This window comes from Lissotriton helveticus, chromosome 3_1, assembly GCF_964261635.1.
Source record: "Lissotriton helveticus chromosome 3_1, aLisHel1.1, whole genome shotgun sequence".
In the NCBI taxonomy this organism is placed as follows: Eukaryota; Metazoa; Chordata; class Amphibia; order Caudata; family Salamandridae; genus Lissotriton; species Lissotriton helveticus.
This window is the reverse complement of record NC_136061.1, coordinates 1,340,943,615-1,340,966,260: the sequence shown is the minus strand read 5'-3', so window position 1 is coordinate 1,340,966,260 and position 22,646 is coordinate 1,340,943,615. Positions and strand designations below refer to the sequence as shown.

At 43.5% G+C, this 22,646-nt stretch overlaps 1 protein-coding gene across 1 annotated transcript in view; it reads left to right on the top strand.

Annotated features, from left to right (window-relative positions):
• The window catches only part of LOC144824966 (roundabout homolog 2-like), a 1,188,518-nt gene that overhangs the window by 1,092,820 nt on the left and 73,052 nt on the right, over positions 1-22,646 (top strand). Inside the window, exons 20-21 of the mRNA XM_078683904.1 lie at positions 6,988-7,169; positions 9,696-9,806. Coding sequence (XP_078540030.1) covers positions 6,988-7,169; positions 9,696-9,806 — 293 coding nt within the window. The remainder of the gene's footprint in view (positions 1-6,987; positions 7,170-9,695; positions 9,807-22,646) is intronic.

Below are 22,646 nucleotides of genomic sequence, written 5' to 3'. Positions count from 1 at the left end.
ACCTGGCGATTTGGCTCCTGAGGTCATAGAATACAGGTACCTAAATTTACCAAAAGAATGTATGACAGTTCTCAAGAAAGCACGTAAGCCTACCACTTGAGCTTATTATGCAGCTAAGTGGAAAAGATGAGTATTTTACTGTTGTAACCAAAATGTTGATCCATTCAATTCATCGGTACAAAACAATATTTGTTATGTTTTGCATTTACAACAATTTAGCCTTCCTTATACTTCCATATGCTTACATCTTGCACCAGTAGCTGCCTATCTACAAATTATGCAACACTTTTTGGTCAAATTGCTAGGGATTAAAGCCTTCATGGAATGCCCTATAAATGTCATACCATTCAGAGTCCCTCCTTCACCTATGTGTAATCTCAATATTGTTCTCACAAGACTTATGGATACACACATTACACAATTTCTCCCTCCAATTTCTTTCTTGCAAGGTTGCCTTCTTAATTTGCCATTTCTTCACTAAGGCATGTCAGTGAACTCCATGCATTATCTTTAGAAGAAACCCTTTCCCAACTACACAAGGATAGGGTGGTTCTTTGTACCAACCCAAAATTCCATCTAAAAGTAGTTCCCCCTTTACAAGTTTATTTTCGTTTACATTTTATTGCTGACAGTACAAACAGTGCATAATTACAGAACACAATGAAAACTGGGAAAGGGAGATTAACAGAATATTGTAAGGGAAAGGGGATCATGACAAGTGGTCATCATCACTGATCAATAATATAACATATGTACGTATATTCTCAATTACATCTCCAACACCTTAGTTCAACCTTCCCATCACAAAATGGAGCAGTTCCAGCAGGTTGCTCCTAAAAGATAGAACGACATGTCATTGCAGTGCGGTATATAAAACATGTCAGTTTCCTAGCTGGCATGAGTATATTTCAGGGTGGTTGGGGACAGGATCCATCTGCATATCCCCTTTGACATTAGGGATGTATTTGGTGGATTACATTCTTGCTGTCTAAGCCAGCCAGTCAAAGGCCCCCAGAGGTCCTTAGGTCCAGGCCTTAGGAGCATGAGCTCCCAAAAATGTGATAACTGTTTCTAGCAGAAAGCAATGTCGCAAAGCAATGCTTTACACCATTAAAAAGCAAAACTAAAGGGCATCTGTCCCAATGCATAGCCACTCTGCGACGAGTTGCAGGTGGGGAGTATTTGACATATCCCAGCAAGCCCACTAATGGATACTGTTGTAGTCCTTGCCCCGTGAATATTTGTATGTGATTGAATATCTCCTTCCAATAGGATACAACCTTAGGGCACTACTAGGCCAGATGAAGAAAGGTAGCCTGCAGGGCTTTGCAGCGCTGGAAGCAAGGGTCAGAGCTTAGACCCATCTGAAATAACTGTACAGGAGTGCAGTAAGCGCATGTAGAAATTTGAAATGAAATAAACGCAGTCTATTAAATGGCGGAATGCATTCCAACTGGCTGCAAAAAAATCTTACTGTGCATCTGTAATGGAGGTAAACTCCATTTTCCAGTGGTCCAAGGCTTTTACGGTAGTTGGTGTGTGATGTTATAGAGTTGCATGATTAGTTTGCATTTGGATTAATCTGGTTGCATGTTTTCCAGTGCCAAGAATGTTGGGGGTGGGATTGGAAACTAGCCATATAATGCTAATGCATAACATGCAGCTCGTAGCTGATAGAATAATAGTTTGTCAAGGAATGTGATCTGTGGGGCCGCCACAGCCTGTAGCGATGAGAGAAATTGATCAAACTAGTGCACTTTCCCACTGTTGCTTTTTTCCAATAGAGGGGGAGCTTGAGAGTTGTTAGCTAGTTGAATAGAAGGGGCATATAAAATCATATGTTTGGCTCTATTCCTCAGACATTCCCAGGCCCATCCAAGACTTTCCATGGTATTTATTTCCCTACCAGGAAATTTATATGGTTGGTAAAGTGCTGCATTGAGAAGGCAAGGTGCAGTCTGGTCCATCTCAATAGCTGTATGCAGTTGAAACGGTGTCGGGTAAAGCCCAAAGGGCAGGTATTGGGTTTGAGCACTGTAAGCATAGAGCAATAAATCAGGAGCTCCCATTCCACCTTGGGACAGTGGAAGGGTAAGGAGTTCCTATGTGATTCTGGATTGTTTGCTCACCCGTATTATGCATCATGCATGATTTTAAGCATTTGAAGAATTGTGATGTGAACGGTATAGGAATATTACTGAACAGGTAAAGAAGCTTTAACATATCAACCATTTCTGTTATCGCTATCTGACTAGCTAAAGATAGAGGCAGTCTAGACCAAGTCATTATATTCTTCTCCAGCCAGGCGATCGCCCTACCGTAATTTGAGCTCCACAACTCCTGAGTGTCCCGACTGAGCCAGATGCCCAGATATTTAACCCGACAAGCCACCCATTCCAAAGGATATTCCATTGTGAATTGTCACGTATGATCGGTGAGTGGAAAAAATATAAGATTTAGCTCAGTTTATACAAATGCTCAAGAGGTCTCCAAAATGGATCATACCACAAGTCATGAGAACTAGGTTCACTTCTGAATCACAAACAAAGAGCGTGATGTCATATGCATACATAGAAACTACAAGCACTCTAGAGATGAAGCCAATTCCTTTGTTGGAAAGGTGCTGCAGGTAATTCAGCTGCAATGGCAAATAATAGTAATGACAAAGGGCACCCTGCTGTGGGCCCCGTAAAATAAAGAAAATTTTCAGAGATAAGGTTGTTTATGCTTCTCCGAGCAGTAGGAAGTGTGGATAGCAGGCATATCTGCTTTGTTAAGTTCGGACGGAAGCCAAGCCGTGTGAGTAAAGAAAATACGTATGTCAATTCCAATGAATCAAACGCCTTTGTGGCTTCCAATAATGTGGCCAAGGCAGATACCTGAGGGTCTAGATGGTGCATTACTGCAAATAGAGAACGTAAGTTGTGGGATGTTGACCTCCCCGGAATGAACCCGGATTGGTCCGGCCTAACGATCACTGGCAGAAGCTGCTGAAGTCTATTGGCGAGAAGTTTAGTGTAGATTCTATTATCGACATTGATTAAAGACAAAGGATGTTACGAATCACATAGATTGTTTTCCCTGGTTTTAGTAACGGAATATAGCAAGAAGATGTGATGCTAATATGTAGTCATTTTATAGAAAGAAGTGGTTAGTCCAGCCAACCATGGTGCTTTGTATGACCTTCAGTAGTGAATGGTTAATCGATATAGGCTCTGGCTATGTGCGCTAGGTCAAGCCAAAGCAATTGGATGGTGTCAAAGTATTCGTCCAGGTCTATTGTTGATGATGTTGAGGAATAACATTTAACGTAAAATGAGGATATAACAGCAAGTTATGCCATTAGAGAATTAATTGGCGTGGAATGAGAATCTAGCAGTTCTATAATATATGTGGAAGTTCTGGGAGTTCCTAGCAGATTGTCTAGTGTTTTTCCCCGGCGATCCCCCTCCCCATACCACCTAGCCTGAGCATGTCGATGTAAAAACGAGTCTCCCAAAGGGCTTTTTCCTGAAAATCAGAAAGTTTGTCTCTGATGTTAGCTAAGAGTTTGGGATCACTAGATTGAAAGTATTGTACCTCCATAGCTTGAATCTCCCTCTCTAGATTAGTCAGGATTCTCCTCATGGCTGTCAGCACGCCAGACTGTTTTGTGATGCATGCCCACCTGATCACCACCTTAAACCCCTATGGTGCGTCCGACGCACCAGTGCTCATGTGCCTAGGACGGCTCCCAACCATCTGATAACATGGCACTAGACATTCCTCTGGTGCGGGCACCAGAGGGATTTCTTTTCACCCCCAACAACCTTGGGAGCTGGGGAAGAGCGGGGGCTTTGTAGATGGTTTCCCCGAAATGGCGATCAGAGCGCATGTCGCGCTCACATCATTTCAGTGAAACTAAAACTGAAATGAGCCTTGAGGCTCATTTCAGTTTGACTTTCTATGTGCTCAGGGGGCTATCTCGGCCCCGAGCACATAGAAAGACGGGAGAGGTATCAATAGAAAGGGGGGAATCTCCCCTTTCCAATTGTGCCCATTCCTAGTGGATCCCTGCTTGGGATTTGCCCAAGGAGGGTGACCCCCCTTACAAAACCAGGATGTTTTGTGATAGGTAATTATGATGTTTCCTCAATACGTTTTGTGCCCTTCCCTGTCGCGAGTACTTGACTCACCCACGCAAGTGAGGTATCATTTTTATCGGTAGACCTGGAGTAAGGCTGGGTGGTAGGAAATGTGTGGATCTGTGCAGATTCCAGGACTGTCCCACACAGATATTTGAGAAAAAATTGATTTTTTTTTCAGCTAAATTTGAGGTTTGCAGGGGATTCTGGGTAGGAAAACGTTAGGGGCCCTATTTTCTAGCTGTTAGGGCCTTGTTGCATGTTTCTCAAACCATTGCTTAACTTGGTAAAGGCAATTATTGAGAAGGTCCAGTTTTCAGTCTACAGTTTTCAGGCTTCATTTGACAGCCATAGGTATCATTATCATGTAACTCTGTCTCATCCCAATTAGGTACGGCAGGTTCAGATTCATTGTCTTGCCCCAACTGGCAAGTGAGTCTTTGGTTCTCAAAGAAGAACTTTAATTGTTTTGGGTCATGCTTTCCCATCTTATGTTGTCCAGAGAGCATCCAGTATTTAGCTGAAGTTACCAGGTGTCTGAAAGGCAATAGGAGCCCGAGGTGGCTTCACTATGTCACATTGTCAAGATTTTAAGAGGACAATCTATGTCATTGACGCATAGGAGACATAGCCCCACCACATCCCGATTACCCAGTACCTCGGAGGGTACGAGCAGGCACAGTGGAGGAGCAGGAGTTTTGTGATCTTTGTGCGTGGAGTCTGGTGTTGATTCTTTGAGGAGGAAGAATATTGGGCATTTCCTGCACTTCTCTTCCTTCTTTCTGCCGGAAGAGTACTCTCAAAGAGCGCTCATATTGCTGCTCAGAGAAGCTACGCCCCATTTCCCTTTCTACCCTAATCAATCAGTGGAGCTACTTGTTTTCTTCACTCAACCTGATTTTGAGGCAGAAAGAGCTCTTCGTAAACTAGATGTCAAAAGACCATTAATGTGTTATATTGACAGAACCAAAGGCTTTCGCAAAACAAAACAAATCTTTATTCTTTTGCACCCCCTCAGAAAGGGAAACCCATCACTAAAGCGAGGATTTTTTAGATGGATCGTTAAATGTTTTCAAACATGCTATATCAAAGCTAAAAGAACTTTGAATATAACTCCTTGCGCACACTCTACTTGTGAAATAGGGGCTTTTATGGCTTTTTTGGCCAACATCCCCATAGCTTACATTTGTCACACAGCTACATTGTCTACACTACACACTTTCACTAAGCACTATTGTGTGGATGTTCTAGCACCCCAACAAGCTAATGTAGGACAGGCGGTGCTACATATACTTTTTCAAACAGGCGCAACGTCTACTGGTTAGTCACCGCTTTTGGAGGACAGTGCTATACAGTCTACGCATAGCATGTGTATCTACAGCCACACATGCCTCGAGTGAATTATGCTACTTACCAAGTAAGCATCTGTTCTTGGCATGTAGTACTGTAGAGCTGTAGATTCACATGCACCCACCTACTCCTCGGTCACCTATAATCGTTGCAGTCTATACTTTCATATGCATTGACATCTCTTTACAAATACTTACTTATACTCCATTCTGACTCTCCTGAGAGAAAATAATCTAATAATGAAGTCGATGCCCAGGCGCACTGTTACCAAGAGGAGGAGTCCACTTTCCTCGTGGCTCGAAAGACTTCTTCAAAGAAACACAACTTGCACAATCCTGACCCAACACTAGATAGCAGGAGTATGGAAAGCATGTGAATCTCCAGCACTACATGCCAAGACCAGGGGCCAGATGTAGGTGGGAGATTTTGGCCATTTACCGTCCGGTAACGGCTGAATTCGGCCGTTACCGACCGGTAAATGGCCATGGAGATGTAGGGGGATTAAAAACATGCATTTTCGGTAATTTTACCGAATCGGTAAAATTACAGAATCGGTAAAATTACCGATTCTGTATATTTTACCGAATCGGTAAATATACCGGTCGGTAAAATTACCGAAAATGCATGTTTGGTATGTAGGTGCCAATTTTAACATTGACACAGGGCTTTGAAAATCGGTATTTTACCATACAATGCAATTGCATGGTAAAATACCGATTCAGGTGTACATGCACATCTGTGCATGTACACCTGTGCCATGTGCCACACATACATGCACACACGCCTAAAACAGGGGTGCCAGAGGGTGTCAAAGTGACACCCCCTTGCAAAATTCGGTATTTACCGATTTGGTAAATACCGAATCGGTATTTGATATTGAATCCTATGGGCTTCAAGGCCCATAGGATTCAATAGCAAATACCGATTCGGTATTTACCGAATCGGTAAATACCGATTTTTACCGATTCGGTAAAATTTACCGAATTGGTACCTACATTAGAAATACCTACTCTTAATTACCGAATCGGTAAAATTCGGTAATTAAGAGTCGGTATTTCTGATTTTGCTACATCTGGCCCCTGATGCTTACAGGGTAACACAATCCTTATGTCTCCTTGTTTTTTTTCCTCTTTCTATCTGTGCTGTACTCTGAAGCACATGTAGAAAGAGGAAAAAGCCTTAGAGGAGTGTTTTTGTGCAGGAAGGTGACCCTACCTGCACAAAAGCAACCCTGCCTTTAACGCAGGCACCCTTGCACCATAATGCAAGGGTGCCTGCATTGGCGCTACACAGCCGTTTGTGCACTAGCGCAGGTAAAGAGCAGGAAAGAGCCATATCTTGATAGATAACTGTCTTGCTATGTTACATTGTGTGAAATAATGATGGATATGGTCCAAATAATTTGCTGCACTTTTAGAGATTGTGCAATTAATTTCATTCTCACTGAAAGTCAGTTCTGCAGCATTGTGGAATGCCATGTTCTAACTACTTGCACTGTCTGTTTTTTTTACAGACTGTTGGCCACTGGCTTGGTTCCTTCACATAGAGTTCAAAGTCCCCCACTAACCCGATCAAATCCAAATTTGCATGCACTCAAAGATGGGACAGAAGGTAACACTCCAAGGCATGGACACAGGCGGAACCTGAGCCAGACCTCAGCTTTGAGTGCTGATAATGTCAGCTCTCCTGGTAATGGTGAGTCCTTCATATTTCTCCCCTAAGGCCTATGAACAAAGGCTCCATGAAAAAATACTTCTTAGCTTCCCTCAACCAGATAAAACCTCCTGTTATAAAAAATTGAAGATTCTACTACAGTCATTGGTCTAACTCATACTTTGATCAACTGAATATAAACATTGTCATCTAGCAGTTGTGAAAGCCACTTTGTGTGTTTTTGTAGAGATTTCATTTTTTATTACGAGTCACTGTGTTCTTGAGATCACTAAACTAGAGGCACACATCCAGCAGTTTCTTTGTTTTTGAAGCCAACTCCTGGGGAATTAAATCTTTCTTGACTACATAGTTTGCCTTAATACAAGGCTAACATTAAATTGTTCTAGGCATAGACTGTCAGAATGAGCCAAAAGTGGCGGTTAAGCCCACCTGTAAAGGGTTGGCATGACTTTAGACGTGAACTTCTTGATCAGCATTTGGAGTTATTTATAAGCATCTGAGCTACTCAAAAATACATGCTAGCTTCACATATTAGCAAAACCTGAATAGCCTTTTGCAGAGTCTTCAACTCCGTTACATCAATTATTTCTGAATATTGTTGTGGATGACATTGTAATGTAACATGGTAATATCAGAGAGCCCATATAAACGTTGCCTCTTAGTCATTTTCAAAGCTGCTTATTGGTATGCCTTCTTAGAATGTGACCTGATTTTAAAACTTCCTGAAAATGCTGAAAATTGGATGTACTTAAAATAAAAAAGGTAATGAAGGTTATAAAGAAACAATAGTAGTTTGCCTTAAGTGCAGCATATTTATGAGAAGGCTGCACACATTGTCCACAAATAAGCAACATGCCCTACCCCTATAGTACACCAGCACTCCCCAGGCCATTGCAAAACTCACATGAATGTGTGTTGATCAAGGTACATAGGCACACATGCATACTATATCACTTTTGCGAAACCTCACTGACTTTTCTAGAAAGCCATATGACTCCCCTGCAAGTTGTAGTCATTGATTGTAACATCCCCTGCTGGTGGAAGGGAGCAAAGGATCCCTTAACCTCTGCACCCCACCTACAGCATATTTTAACGAACTACTTCCTGAGTGGACTAAAAAACGCATACTTTTGCATGGGCAATGTTTGCAATACCGAGAATATTACTTAACCGTATTGTAAACTATGTTGTAAAAAGTTGGGGCTCCTTTTGCAGAAGGATTCGTTCCCAGTTGAAAAACATATGCTGCATTCCTAAGTCATCAATATAGTTTATATATCAGAAGAGGAGCAGTCCATTTTTATAATGATGAAATCTGCAGCACACTTGGCATTGCTCTGGTATATGCTTGTTACATAAGTTATGTTAAAAAAAACAGAGACATAAGCAATCCTTTCCTGCTTAAAACACACCTGACATGTAATATGGTGATTAACATATCCAGTTAAACTTCCTATGATGAATGCACACCATTCTACTACATTGCACATACATGTTGTAATGGGTGATCATTGCTTGATGGCAAGTTCCCCAGGAATTGTCTCCTCTCCTCCATCTTTCATCAATAAATAGTGAGAGGCATCTCTGATGACATTATACAAAAAGGTATCCCTGAAGGCATCTGACCTGATATAAGTTGAGAAGCCACACAATTCAAGCAGTCCTCCTTAAAGCTAAATGACAAGTAGCCCTTTTAGTGGTCATGTTGTTATCCTTTCCACAAAAAGAAACATTTTCCTTAAAACGTGAAACCAGTCCTCCTCCTTCACCCTCCCCCTTATGTGAGAAAAAGCAGGCCTTTTTCTGATTATAACAAATATGGTGCTTGGTCCTCCTATGACCTCACGTTCTTACTCTTATTCCCCATGGTGATCGAATATTTCTTTACTTATATATTTTAAGGGAATCTTATATTGATGTCTCTGAAGCCTTTTTCACACGGTTTGTCTACTCTTTTGTGGCACCTTCAGTGACTTAAAGCAATAGTATAGATGCATTTTTCAAACATGGAGACCAATAGAAGTCTGCATTATTGTGGTACACTGATAAATCGGCAGACAAGATTGGCCTGGCTGTTCTTATCTGCTATCACTGTCTATGTTTACTACCTACATTTTATTTCTGATCAATATCTATCTGCCATCTTTTTTTGTGATTGGCAATGATCAGGATGCTTCTTGGGATAATCGATTGTTTGTACCTAGGTCAAAAACTGTTTTTCTTGTCGCTCTGACTTTAATATTGAAATTCCTAAACCTAATGCCATAATAGGTGGACCAACCTTTTCTTTGCTTTTGTACTAGTAACTGGCAGCACATTTTGTTAAACCTTATTCTTGTATTTTTACACATGCACACAGCATAACATTATGGGTGTTATTAGGTAAACGAGCCACATCAAAAAAGATGTAGTAGTCCATCCAAAATATAAAGAAACCTTTGTTTGGAGGAGTGTAGCAAGAATTCATAATTTGGAGAAAGCCTTGTTCCAGCGATATATTTCTGATTGTGAATTAACTGTCGCTTTTCACCCTCTACTTGTCGATAGGTAGAAAACGCCATGTTCTGTCAGAGAATACGCACAGCTCCCCCGGGCAGATGTCGAAGGCCAAGAAAAAATCCAAATCGGGGCACTGCCGGAAGGAAGGGAAACAAGAAGGTTTGTGTGACATTTCTCTGCATTTTTGTATACTATCGTCAATTAAATAGAACATAGCAGGTCTTTAATTTCACATTTTCAAGTGCATCAGATAGTTAACTTTTGTGAAGTGATTTTTAACAATGGCACCTGAGTTTTAAGTGCAATGTAACTTGAGATGGTCCAGGACACCGATCCTTCCAGAGAGTTCGTCGACCTGCGCAGCTAAAACCTGTTGTGCAGGGGCAAGCACTTCCAGGGTCGTTTCCGAGTGTTTCACCCTGTCCGTTAGTTTGACATGTTCCGCCCGCAATAGACCCAGGCCCACCACTACTGTACTGATATCTTGGTGAAAGGTCGCCTTGGTATAAGCAATGGCTTCTAAAATCTTAGGCAATTGTTGGTGCACAGGTATCTACGGAGTTTCACTTCCAGTTTCTTTAGGTGCTGAGTCCGTTGCACTGCCATCTTGTTGGAGGGGGGGAGGGGTACCATGCGGGTGGACGGCGTCCCCCCACTTATTTTACCGGGTGGACGCCGTCCCCCCTGCAAAGATGCCCTTGCTGAGGAATAACGTGTGTATTCTTGCCATTAACTGAATGCAGACAGTGCACAGAAGATGAGTGCACGCTACTCCTGATAGAGCGCGCGAGGTCACCCAGCCAATGATTTCGCCGTTTCCGGCTTCAGGGCCCATATACTTTCGATTCACACTATTCATTGACCAGGCGACTTCACGGGCTGCTACCAATTGTGTGTGTTCCCTACTGTTATTACTTAGTGTACCCGACTTACCATCCACCGACACGGGTACCTATGACTTCAATGGATCAGGGGCCTAGCTGTAAAAGGAAAGGCAGCAAATGCAATTTCAAATGACATTCAATACTGTTTGTAAAATGACCACGGACAACTGGAAGTTTTAAAATGTTTATCTAAAGTTCGTTTTCTGAAAGCATGAGATTTACAAGAATAAGGCAATCGATAATCAAGATAATGAAAAGTACATAACTATAGAGAAATAAAGTCAGGGTAATCATTAAAATGCAATAATGAGATGCAAAGGAAATATACTATGCATTCAAGGCAGGAATTCTTTAGAAAATCTAAGTAAGGTCGTTCTAGACCATATCAGAAAATGACAAACTGCAATGCAAAATATAATTTCTAACAGGTGAGGTGTCATAGGAACACGTTTACTAGAAAAATATGCAAATGACTTTCAACAGTTTGCGGCAAAAAGCATGGAAAAATCAATGTATGCAAGATGTCTTTTATTAAAGCAAAAGACTGAAATATAGAAAGGTGCAAGTTTTAAGAAACTTAGAGCAGTATTTACCTAGACTGGTGTGGAAACCAAACCCTGGCCACGGGTCAGTTAAGGACAGGAAACCCTCAAGGAAGGATCCCCTCAAAGGACAGCAGGTGCAGAATGGACACCCCGGACAGGACAGGATACCCTCAGATTAGGAATCAGGACAGGACCTCAGGACAGGACAGCAAACCCTCAGGACAGGACCGCTCAGGACAGGACCGCACCCGCAGTTTGGAAGCAACGCCTGCGTTCCACCCTCTCTGCAGCTATCGATCAAGACCCCGATTGGGTCAGCGAACTCCCAGCAAAGTGCTTTGCCAGCACTTTAAGGTTCAGTAAAACCTTAGTCTATGGTCAATTTCGGACAGAGTGCTCCGCAGCGCTCTGTATCTTCAGTCACCTATTGAGTACGATGGGTCAGTGACAGGTCAGCTAAACCAGACAAGTCGGACAATTCCCTAGGTGAACCCAGGGTAGATATACTCTATTGGGTCAGTGTACCACCCCCCAATGTTGCAAAGTGTCAGAATCCCTCAATTTGGATTGGTCCTAAGGTAGGATTTGGGTAACACACCAATCATAACATGTCATTTAGATGCTTCATTAGCATATTTGGGTACCGCCTAGCAAGATTGGGGTTCCCATGAGAAACTGTGCAGAAAGACAATGGCAATTTTACAATGTATCATATGAGGAGCAACATTCTCCGTTCTCATAGCGCAGAGGTGGCTTTCCCAGGAGCATCATGACTGTGGCTGCCAGCTGGCTGAGTTCCGCTGTCCAAAGTTGCCACCTTTCAGTGCTCCAGGATCATGCGCAGAAGAGACCTTCAATATGGCTCCCAATCAGTTCGGACCCCCATTCCCCGCGGTACATGAAAAGTAAGCGAGAACAAATTAATACACAGAAACAACATTATGAAATCACATCACAGGGTTGTACTTTCAACTTATCATCATAAAAATATACTTATGCAGTCTAAATGTTAGCTACATAGAAACAGTGACAAGAGCAGTGGCACGAGCAGTACCACATTGGGCCAAGCTATGTATTACGCATGCGCATAATTTTCACTCCAACTCTGCAGACGCGTCAGGACACGTGAGTGTGGCTGACGCATGCGCAGTAACTAAATACAAGCGGCAGACATTTTAAGTGACTCGAGTAAATTATTTTAGTAAAACACATAGGCAAGCGTCTGGAAACCTCGTTTAAACATAAAATAAACATTAGTAAGACGTACACTTATTACCTTGTTACACATAGACGAGGTTCATGACTTCGGCAAGGTCGCAAAATATGCGAAGCTTTGCTTCATCAATCCCCTCTTTGATGATATTTACTATCATCACAAAATAAATGGAACCAGATGCCAACTTTTCTTTCACACTTTATACAGTTCTATTTCTTCTAGCAATCGCTCCAGCTTTTCTCGTTCAGTTTTGGTAGGGTGAGAATTCTTCACCTTTTTATAGATCTGATTATTCATCTCTTCTAATTCGAGCTCATCCACACTCCGTTTCACTCCTCTTGTATTTACCTCTCTCGCATTCACCTCATACTTCTTTGTGTGCTTGCGGCATTTGCAACAGACAAAAATGAAAAATAGGATGAGACCTATAATTCCAATTGGCATCAGTACTTTGAGCAATAAGCCTTTACCTATACTAGCGAACCAATGACCTACATTTGAGAGACCATCTACCAGTCTCTTCCAGGCACTATCAACCTCGAGTGGTCTGAGTTCCTTTGCCAAATTAGTAATGTTTCTTACATATCTTTTGAGCTGCACACTTTTGTCCGGAATATAAGTGCAACAATGTTGCGCCTTCAACATCCGGCAGACTCCGCCCTCCTTTGCTAATAAGGTGTCAAGAGCAAGTCTGTTCTGCAAAACCATTGATCTGATCGCAACCATTTCGGTATTGACCAGCAGAAATCCATGAGCTGTCTCAGTCGACAACACATCCACTATAGTGGACAATTTGCAAATTCTGTGAGTGTTCAGAACCACTCCCACTCCAGGTATCAGTGCACTGAAAATACTACCCATAATTTCACCTATACTTTCTCTTTTACTACGCACTAAGCCATTAGTATTTTCACTGCTTCCAGCAACTCCATTCACATGGTATATTTTCGGGAAGACAATGCCAAAATAGCAACTTCCATACCAGTGATCCGGCAATTTGAAATAAGCCTTGTCCCCACAAATATAATAAATTCCGGGAAACACAGGCTCTGACCCATTTTTGAAACCCCAACCTCCAATTACCTTGTAATTATGTTCGCATTCACTGGAACCAATGAAAATGTTGTTATAATAGCTAGTCTTCTCGCGGTGAAGACATAGCTTGCCTTTCTTTTCAAAATCCAGCAACAGAGCAGGACCCGCCCCACCAGTTGAGGTGCCTTCCATGTTCTCTGCCCACTTTGGCCTTTTCTGACTTTCGTCATTAGCCTTCCTTTGTATTTTAATTCTCCTTTTCTCTGCCATGTTTAGGAACATCTTTTCCTGCTCATGCAAAGAACAAGTCAAGTTATCTCTGTACGCGTCCGCTATGTCAATGTTACCTATAGTCAGGAAATAATCTCCCATGTATCGTATTGCGTCACTTTTGGTATGTACAGGATTCAAGTTCCCACGTATAGGAAGCTCAGAAAAGATCACGTCATTATTAGAGTAATAGTACTGTAACGGTCCTCTTTTGTAAAATAAACTAGCTAAAATGCTACAGGAAATTCCGTATGTCAGTGGCAAGTGATGGTATGTCACGCCTTCAGCTACAGAAGTAGGTAGCTTCATGCAGACATAGCAATCTTCAATTTCCATAGTCTCCACATAGTGTATTAACAAGTTTGCGAAAACATTTAAGCGTGTCCTGTTTTTGATTCTATGATAGTGTAGTTCTTCCTCATCTGATGCTTCTAAGTTCTGTTTTGTTTGTCTCAGTGCTCTCTCATGTCTTGCTACACTCTGTGTTGTTAGCTCCTCACTGTCAGTATTTACAATTTCAGTAGGGACAATATTAGTATCTTTGCTTACAGCAAAGGGAATGAAAATTGTTAGTCCTATCCAGAGTAATATCAGGACAACTATACTACAGACACATACCTTGCAGCATGTTTTGCAACAGCTGCGACTGGGTCTACCATTCACGTTTGAATCAGACATTTTGGCTTCAGAAGAAGTTTGTCAACCCCTCTTTGTGTCTCTACACAAGTATCTTACTTTGTGCAAATTCACGGTGGCTCTTCTTCCTCTTCGTCAGAGTACTCAGGGACGGGCTCTCCGTCGCTTACGTCAGTGATATCGAGATCTTCAAGTTCTTCTAACACAAGTGTCCATTCAGGTGACTTGTACTTTTTGTTTTGTCTCTTTATCCGATCACTCCTTCTTTTGGAAGAGTCTTCTGGTTGTTCTGCTATACGAGCACTTCTCCTTTCTTCTGCACGTTTTTCTTCTACTGTTTTTATTCTCAATCTCAATTTCTTTATGTATTTAGGCTCAAGATGCTTTCTTTTCTTTAGTCTTTTGGTTGGTACTTGGACTTCGTTTTCTTCTCTTGCCCTCTTATTTTCATTAGCTTGTGGCAATTCTGTTTCAGTTTCTTCTTCTTCTATCTGACTAATTCCAGGGCTAGCATCTGTTTCTTCTGCCTGGGTACTAATCTGGCCTTGTTCAGGTATACTGTGTGTTTGCTCTTCAAGTGTCTCTGATTCTGTTTCCTGAACACGTTCTTCTAATTCTATCTGATCCTGTTCAAGCACTTCGATCTCTGGACTTTCTTCTGCTCGAACTATTACACTATGTCTAGTCTGTCCCTTCCCGATATCAGGTGTCAGTGGAGGAGTATCAATCACTTGTTCTGTATTCCTTTCTTGTTCAGGATCCTTCACTTGTTCAGTATCGGGCACTTGTTCCGTCTTATTCACTTGTTCTGTATTAATCACGTGCTCTGTCCCTGTCTGACCTTCTCCTTCCTCAGTTTTGATGTGAATCTCAAGATTCTGAGGCTCTTCGCCTATGCCTTGCTTTTCCTGACTAGTCCACTCTCTACCTTCCCAAAGTCTTTCATTTGTTCGAATAGGGTCTTCGGTGAGATCAATCAAGGGAATCCACTCTTCTGGCCATATGCTAGGCAGCTCGTCTTCAGCTACTTCTGGCTCAGCTTCTTGGACCCCTTCAGCCTGCTGGACTCTTGGTAGTTCGTCATCAAATATCCTTGGGCCAACGTTTGCTGATTCTGCAGCTTGACTGGTACTGGGCTGTACGTTGTCAGCTACTTCTGGTCTGGCTCCAGCAGAGTCCTCTGTTGGACGCCCTTCTGCTTCACGCACTTCGTCTGGTGGTACCTTCTGGGTGTGGCTGGCGTGTATCCAACGCGGAACCCCTGCACACTTGACTGCTGTGGTAGTAACCAGAATCACCTGACGTTTTTCTCCCCACCTTGGCTCCAGGCAGCTCTTCCGAGTATGCTTCTTTATCTTCACCCAGTCCCCCGGGACCAGTTTGTGGAGAGGAGTCGTTGGATTGAGGATGGCGTCTTCTCCGATCTGGCGAGAGATAGAACGCACTTGGTCACCCAATCTCTTGCAGTATTCAAGCACCAAATCATCAGTAATACTCAACAGTTTGCTTCCAGGCACCCATGCTTGTCTCATCACTCTTCCCATAATGATTTCATGGGGACTTAGGCCTGTTTTGCGATCAGGGATACTTCTGAGTCCCATCAGGACCAAGGGCAGGGCCTTTACCCAGGTCAATTTAGTTGCATCACACAGTTTGGCTAGTCTGGTTTTGATAGTTCCATTTATTTGTTCCACTACTCCAGAAGCCTCTGGACGGTAGGCACAGTGAAGCTTTTGGGAAATTCCAAAGGCCTTACAGAGTTCGTCGATCACATCATTATGGAAATGTGAGCCTTGATCTGATTCAATAGTGACTGGCACCCCGAATCTAGGTATCAGTTCTTTCAATAAACACTTAGCTACTGTTTTTGCGTCATTTTTGGGACTAGGGAAAGCTTCCACCCATTTTGAAAATAATCAGACCATGACAAGGACATATCGTTTCCCTTCACAATGGGGCATGGTGATGAAATCAACCTGTATCCTTACAAAGGGACCCCCGGACCTCCCAATTTTTCCCAGTTCCACCACAGTTTTCTTCCCTGGGTTCATCTTTTGACATGACAGGCACCTCTGGCAGAGGGACTCTGCTACTTTCCTGAACTTTTTACTGTACCAAGTCTGTTGGAACACTAGAATCATGGCGTCCCTACCAATGTGTGATCCTTCATGTATCAACCTCGCCATTGCGCTAAGTAGGTGTCTAGGCAACACAGGCATACCAGTTGGACCTATAATGACACCATCCACACGTCTTGGTCTACATCCATCTTCCTTCCACTTCTCTCTTTCTTGCCAAGGTGCCGCCTGCTGCCACTCTTTCACTTCATCCCATGTAGGCACTTCTTCAAACACCTGAAGTTGGCAGCTGGTTCCTGGCCCCCCTCGTTTTGGATTTACCATATACCGATCTCTTGCGCACCATTGGGCCACTCGATCGGCATAATCGTTTCCCAGTGATACCTTGTCCATGCTCTTCTTATGAGCAGCACATTTTACCACTGCCAGTTCCTTTGGTAACTGGATTGCCTCTAAAAGGTCTTGAACAACTTTTCCATTTCGAATAGGGGTACCTGATGAAGTCAGGAACTCCCTCTGTAGCCACAACTGGCCAAAGTCATGCACAACCCCATAACAGTACTGACTGTCAGTATACACCGTTATGCGTATGTTCTTCCCAATTTGGCAAGCTTTTATCATAGCAATCAATTCGGCTACTTGTGCAGACTTGATGTGATATAGATAACCTGCTTCCTCAATTTTCTCTAGGGACACTACTGCATAGGCAGCACTCAGGCCTCCTTGTTCATGCCTTAGACATGAACCATCTACAAATAGTTCTTTATCATGCTCAGGCAATGGCGTTTCCTTTATGTCTGGGCGTGGCTTGGTATTGAATTCTGTTAGATCAATACAATCATGTTCATCATCCACCCCCCTTCCATATCCTTTGGGTCGGGGAGTAAGGTGGCTGGGTTCAGAATACTGCACCTAACAATGTTTACATTTGCAGCACCCACAAGAATCCTCTCATATTTAGTCAGCCGACTAGGGGTGAGATACTGAGTTTTGGTTCTGGTCAACAAAATTACCACTCCATGCGGAACATACACAGTTACCGGATGTCCCATGACAATTGACTCACTCTGCTCTAAACTGGCACAGGTAGCAGCTACTGCTTTCAGACAACCTGGTAATCCAGCAGCCACTGGATCCAAGGTGGCAGAGAAGTATGCCACAGGCCTTCTCGTTGTGCCATGTTCTTGAGTTAGGACTGACAATGCGCAATTATCGCGAGTGTCACAGAATAGGGCAAACTCTTTGGAATAGTCTGGCATTCCCAGTGCAGGAGCAGTACACAGACAATCTCGTAGTTTGGTGAAGGCTGTTAAGCTTTCATCATCCCATTCTACAATTTCGGGTGTTCCTCTCTTAGTCATTTTTATCAAGGGCCTGGCTAGGACTGCAAATGCCAGAATCCACTGCCTGCAGTATCCTATCACACCCAGGAACATTCTTATTTCTTTCTGAGTACGGGGCAACTGCATCTTTTGAATTATTCTCACTCTTTCCGATGTCACTTTTCTGACACCTTTTTCTATCTGGTGCCCCAGATATTTCACCGATTTTGCACAAAACTGTAACTTGTCAGGGGACACTTTATGTCCCTTTTCACACAGGTGATTCAGCAGGGCAATGGTGTCAATCACACAATCCTTATGACTTTTAGACGCCACCAAGAGGTCGTCTATATATTGCACTTAGACAGAGTTCCCAGGTAGGACTAAAGTTTCCAAACATTTTTTCAAGATCTGATTAAAGATAGAGGGGCTCTCTGTATACCCTTGAGGGACCCGGTTCCAGCAATACACGTGACCCTCGAAGGCAAATGAGAAAAGAAATTTGCTATCTGGATGCAAGGGAATGGAAAAGAATGCATGACACAAGTCTATCACGGTGAACCACTCAGCATCCCAGGGAATCTGATACAGAATCACTGCTGGGTTCGGGACAATAGGGCAACAGGGAACTACTATTTTGTTGACTTTTCGTAGATCCTGTACTACTCTGTACTTGCCACTAGGCTTCTTGATGCCCATAATCGGAGAGTTACATGGGCTACTCATTACCTCCTGTATGATGTTTCCTTCTAGCAATTTCTGTATTTCCACAGCAACACCAGCTTTCACTTCTGCATTCATCCTGTAGGGTTTAGTATTGGGGTATACTGCATTGTCCTTTATTGCTATCTGTATGGGGTCCACATTTTTCATTAACCCTACATCTTTCCCAGTAAAGTCCCATACCTCTGGCTTCACTGCTTCTTGGAGTTCTTGGGGTAAATCCTGCATGGTCATTCGTTTAATTTCCGAGTCAGGTCTGACTAACATTAATTTATAAATGCCGTCTTCATCTGGGGTCTGAATTTCTACACCCTTTGGTGTGCAAAAGATGGTACAGTTCATTTTGCACAGCAAATCACGTCCCAGTAAGTTCACTGGACTGGTGTCACAAACGACAAATCTATGCATTTCCCTAAAATTTCCAATTGAGATCTCCATGGGCTTGGTAACAGGAGTACTAATCAATTGATTAGATACACCCACTACTTGGATGGCTTCTCCCGAGAGGGGTAGGTTTGGAACGTCCACTGTCTCACAGTAGAACGGGTAGCGCCAGTGTCCAACAGAAAGGTGACATCGTTTCCGTCAACCTTTCCTTCAATGTATGGTCCGGACTGGTCTACCGGCAAGGAGGCGCCAAGTACGCACTCCTCGTCCTCCCCTTTCAGGCCCCGTCAGTACTGGTCATCACAAAGGAAGGTATCATTTAGAAGATACTGCGAAGTTGCTGCATTTCTGTTCTCATTGCTTTCCCAGACTTCTATCTCATCTCCCTCTGCCTGTTTTCCCCTGTATACTTGCTTTGGTGCTCGGGGCACCTGAACTGTTTTTACCTGTGGTTGAGTCTTTCTTGGTCTCTCTTTCTGCGTCTGTGGAGTTAAATCAGGAGTTTTGGGGTTATCTTCGGGCAAGTAAGGACACTCGTTACGCCAGTGTCCAATTTCGCCGCACTGATGGCAGGGAAATTTCTTCATAGCCTCCTCCCTGCTCATTTTGGGCCGGGGCTTGCCTCCTCCCCCTCCCCCAGGGCCTTCGTTCTTTGCATTTTTGACCATGTTACTCAACTGCTTTTCCTGCTGTTCTGCGAGCTTCACCTGAGCCCACATCACTTTTTCCTTGAGAGCCTTTTTCTTTTCTGCCATCTCGTCCTCGCAGTACTTTGCGTACCGCAGGACCTCGTCTACCTTTTTGGAGTGCCAACAGATTTTGTTATCTTTTATCCACTGACAAATTTCAGGTCTTAAACCATTTACAAACCTGTAAATGAAGTGCGTCATGTCCTTCATCTCGATGTTATCTATACCATTGTATGTTTTAAACACCTGCAACAGCCTTTCATAATAGGAGTGCACTGTCTCCTCTCTTTCCTGCGTTGTTCTATCTATCCTGGTCCAATCAGTTTCCTTAGCTGGCACCTTTAGTTTCAAGTGCTGAATTACTTGTTCATACTTTCTCATGACTTCCTTCGAAGGTTCCCCTGTTTCTTTACCTCTTGTATACTCCTCACTAGGCCAGGCTATGGCTATTTTACACTCGGCCCATAGATCGACCGGGACCACAATGTCGAAAAACCCATCCAGGTCTTTCCACAGGCATTTCTGCACCTTTATGAACCTTTCCACTTGCCGGTACCATTCAACCGGCTTCTCGCGCAGTTTCGGGAAATCGTTAGTAAAGGACACGATATCCTGTCTGGACCATGGAACGTGCACATACCTCCCACCTGGTACTTCCCGCATAGGGCATAATGTTTCGGGTTTGTCTACTTCTCTCATAGGGAACTCAGGGGTAGCTTGTCTCGATCGGGCCTCATCTTTCTTACGTGCCCACCTCGTTTTCCACCTTTCCACGTCTCCCCATTTTTGCAAAACTGCAAGCAACTCTTTAATCTGTAACTTCCTCCCTGACACATTTAAGTTCTCTAAATCCTTATCTGAGAACTCAGCTCGGTATGGTTTCTGCAAGGGCTTTGATCTCGATATATCTATCCCCATACTAGCTGCTGTGTCGGTCAGTTTTTCGTGGAGCACCCTGGTACTTCTGGTAAGGCTTTTACACATGAACAGCAATTCTTCTTCAGAATAGGTGTTTAATCTGTCTAACCCCACATTTCCTGCCATCAATTCCTCTATTTCTACCCTCAGTTTATAGAGGTCTAAAGGTTTCGTTTGCGGAGCCTGTTTTTCTAAATCACGACTCCAATTTTCAATCTCTTCTGGCGTTACCAAGGAAACACTCCTAGTCCCTGTTGCTGATTCTAATTTAATTTCTTTCGCATCAAAAGGATTATGCCTCTTCTGCACTCCCTTTCCGGTTTGTTTGTTTGGTAGATCCAAGAACACCACTTCGGACTCACACTCACTGGACTGATCGTCTATCAGTAGGGGCTCTTGCCTCGGCGGGGCCATTATCGGGTTCATAACCGGAGGGTTCAGACCTCCTTGATTATTCCCGTACAACGGAACCACTGGTCCGATTGTTACCGGAATAGTCAAAGCTTCAGGACTGGTATTTAACTGGGAGATCTTCTGAATTATTTCTGTCCTCTGTCTAGCTAGGGCCTCTTGCTCCCTTTCATCTAGTACTCTTCCTAATGTCCGGTCAGGTATCATCTGTGGGGTCAGGTGAGGGATAAGACTCGGGGCAGTAGGATGCGTTTCACTTGGACCCCCACCATAATTTGGTTTCGGGAACAATGTTCCTGTCCCAAATGACCTACGCTCTTCCCCATATGGAGGCTGCAAAAAGGGTACTCCTGAACTTACTGGCTTTTCTTCGTTCTCATAAAGAGGTCTGGGGTAAAATGTTCTTTCACTGGAATATTTTTCCTCTGAGCTCTCGGGCATTCTAGGATATATATTGCGTACCTCCGGGGGCTCGGGCTTCTCAAAATAGGGCAATACCTGGCCCCCTCCCCCCCTACATAGGGATCTGTCCTCCTCCTTAATAGATGGACGTTGGGCAATTTCTCCTGTACTGGAAGGTCGGGCTCCCTCATTATAAGGTGGCGGACTTCTCGTAAAAATGTCATCTAAAAATTCATCGTCTGACTCTCCAAGGGCTCCCCAATGCTTACACTTTTCTGTCCTTTTTTCTCCCCCCGACGGGGTACATGCTGGCATCATAGGAAACAGACCTTCAACAATCATGCTCTGCCTCCACTGTTTCATCCTCTTGTCCCTTGTCTCTTGTTTCAGTCTGGGGTACCATTTAGTCAGACCTTTGTCCATTCGGGGTTTCTCTCTTTCGAAAGCCTCAATCTCCCATTCCTCTAATGCCTCATACTGCGTTAGTCTCGGTCTGGGATGTAATTCATTCATGCGGGTTCTCAAATTAAATAAAATCCTGCCATTAAAAGTGCCGTCTAACGGAAAAGCCAATACTCCGTCATCTTTTGTGTACTTCACCCAATTCTCCAACCACACACAGGTGTTGTACCCTCGGTCAAACATCATGAATGAGGCAGGAGTATTCGGTGGCGGGACAATAACGCCTTCTCTAGATTTAATCGGTTTGTCCGTTTTGAAATAATTCTTTACCCTACTTACAAGGGACATCTTTCTCTTTCCTCCGTACATAATATCGTATCTATTGGCTTTCCACTGATCCCTTTCAAACCCTTGGTTTCTCGGATCGGGTCTAGTCTCTGGACAATACGAGTGCCACATACGATTTCTACGCTTAACTTTGTTTACAAAGCTACCTCCAATCAGAACGCGCCTTGCAATTCTGTGCGACCAATGAGGTGCACGCGTTCAAATAGTTTCGACCAATGGGTGCGCGGCCCCTTCGTGAGACAGTTCCCACTCCTCGGCGCTTCACCCCTCCTTTACAATTCCAGCCCCGCTACCCGCCCGCTGCTTCTACCAATCCCAGCGCGGCACGGAGTGACGTCAGAGGCGCTTCGCGGCTGACTCCCTCCCTTCACAAGGTAACGGAAACTTTCTTTCTTTCTTTCTAAAGTGCTCAGTGCTTGGTTATTTAACAACGAATACACATTCGCCACAGTGCTCAAGTGTCTAGACAGAAAGATTTCTTTTACTGCAAGTAAACTACTTCCATTTACTTTTCACGCGCTGCGGGCAGATCTCTTCCGCCTACCCTTCACTCTAGCATCGGTGAACCTGTTATTCCCCTAAACTCATCCACTTCTTTCCGGGATATATTCCGAGTTTAAGGTTTCCCAGCGGACCCCTCTGCTTTCACCCAAGCTCCGAGGAACCTGCTACTCTTCCGATGTGACCCTTACTAGGTTACGCCACTATGGGAATTTTGCCAATGAACCTTGTT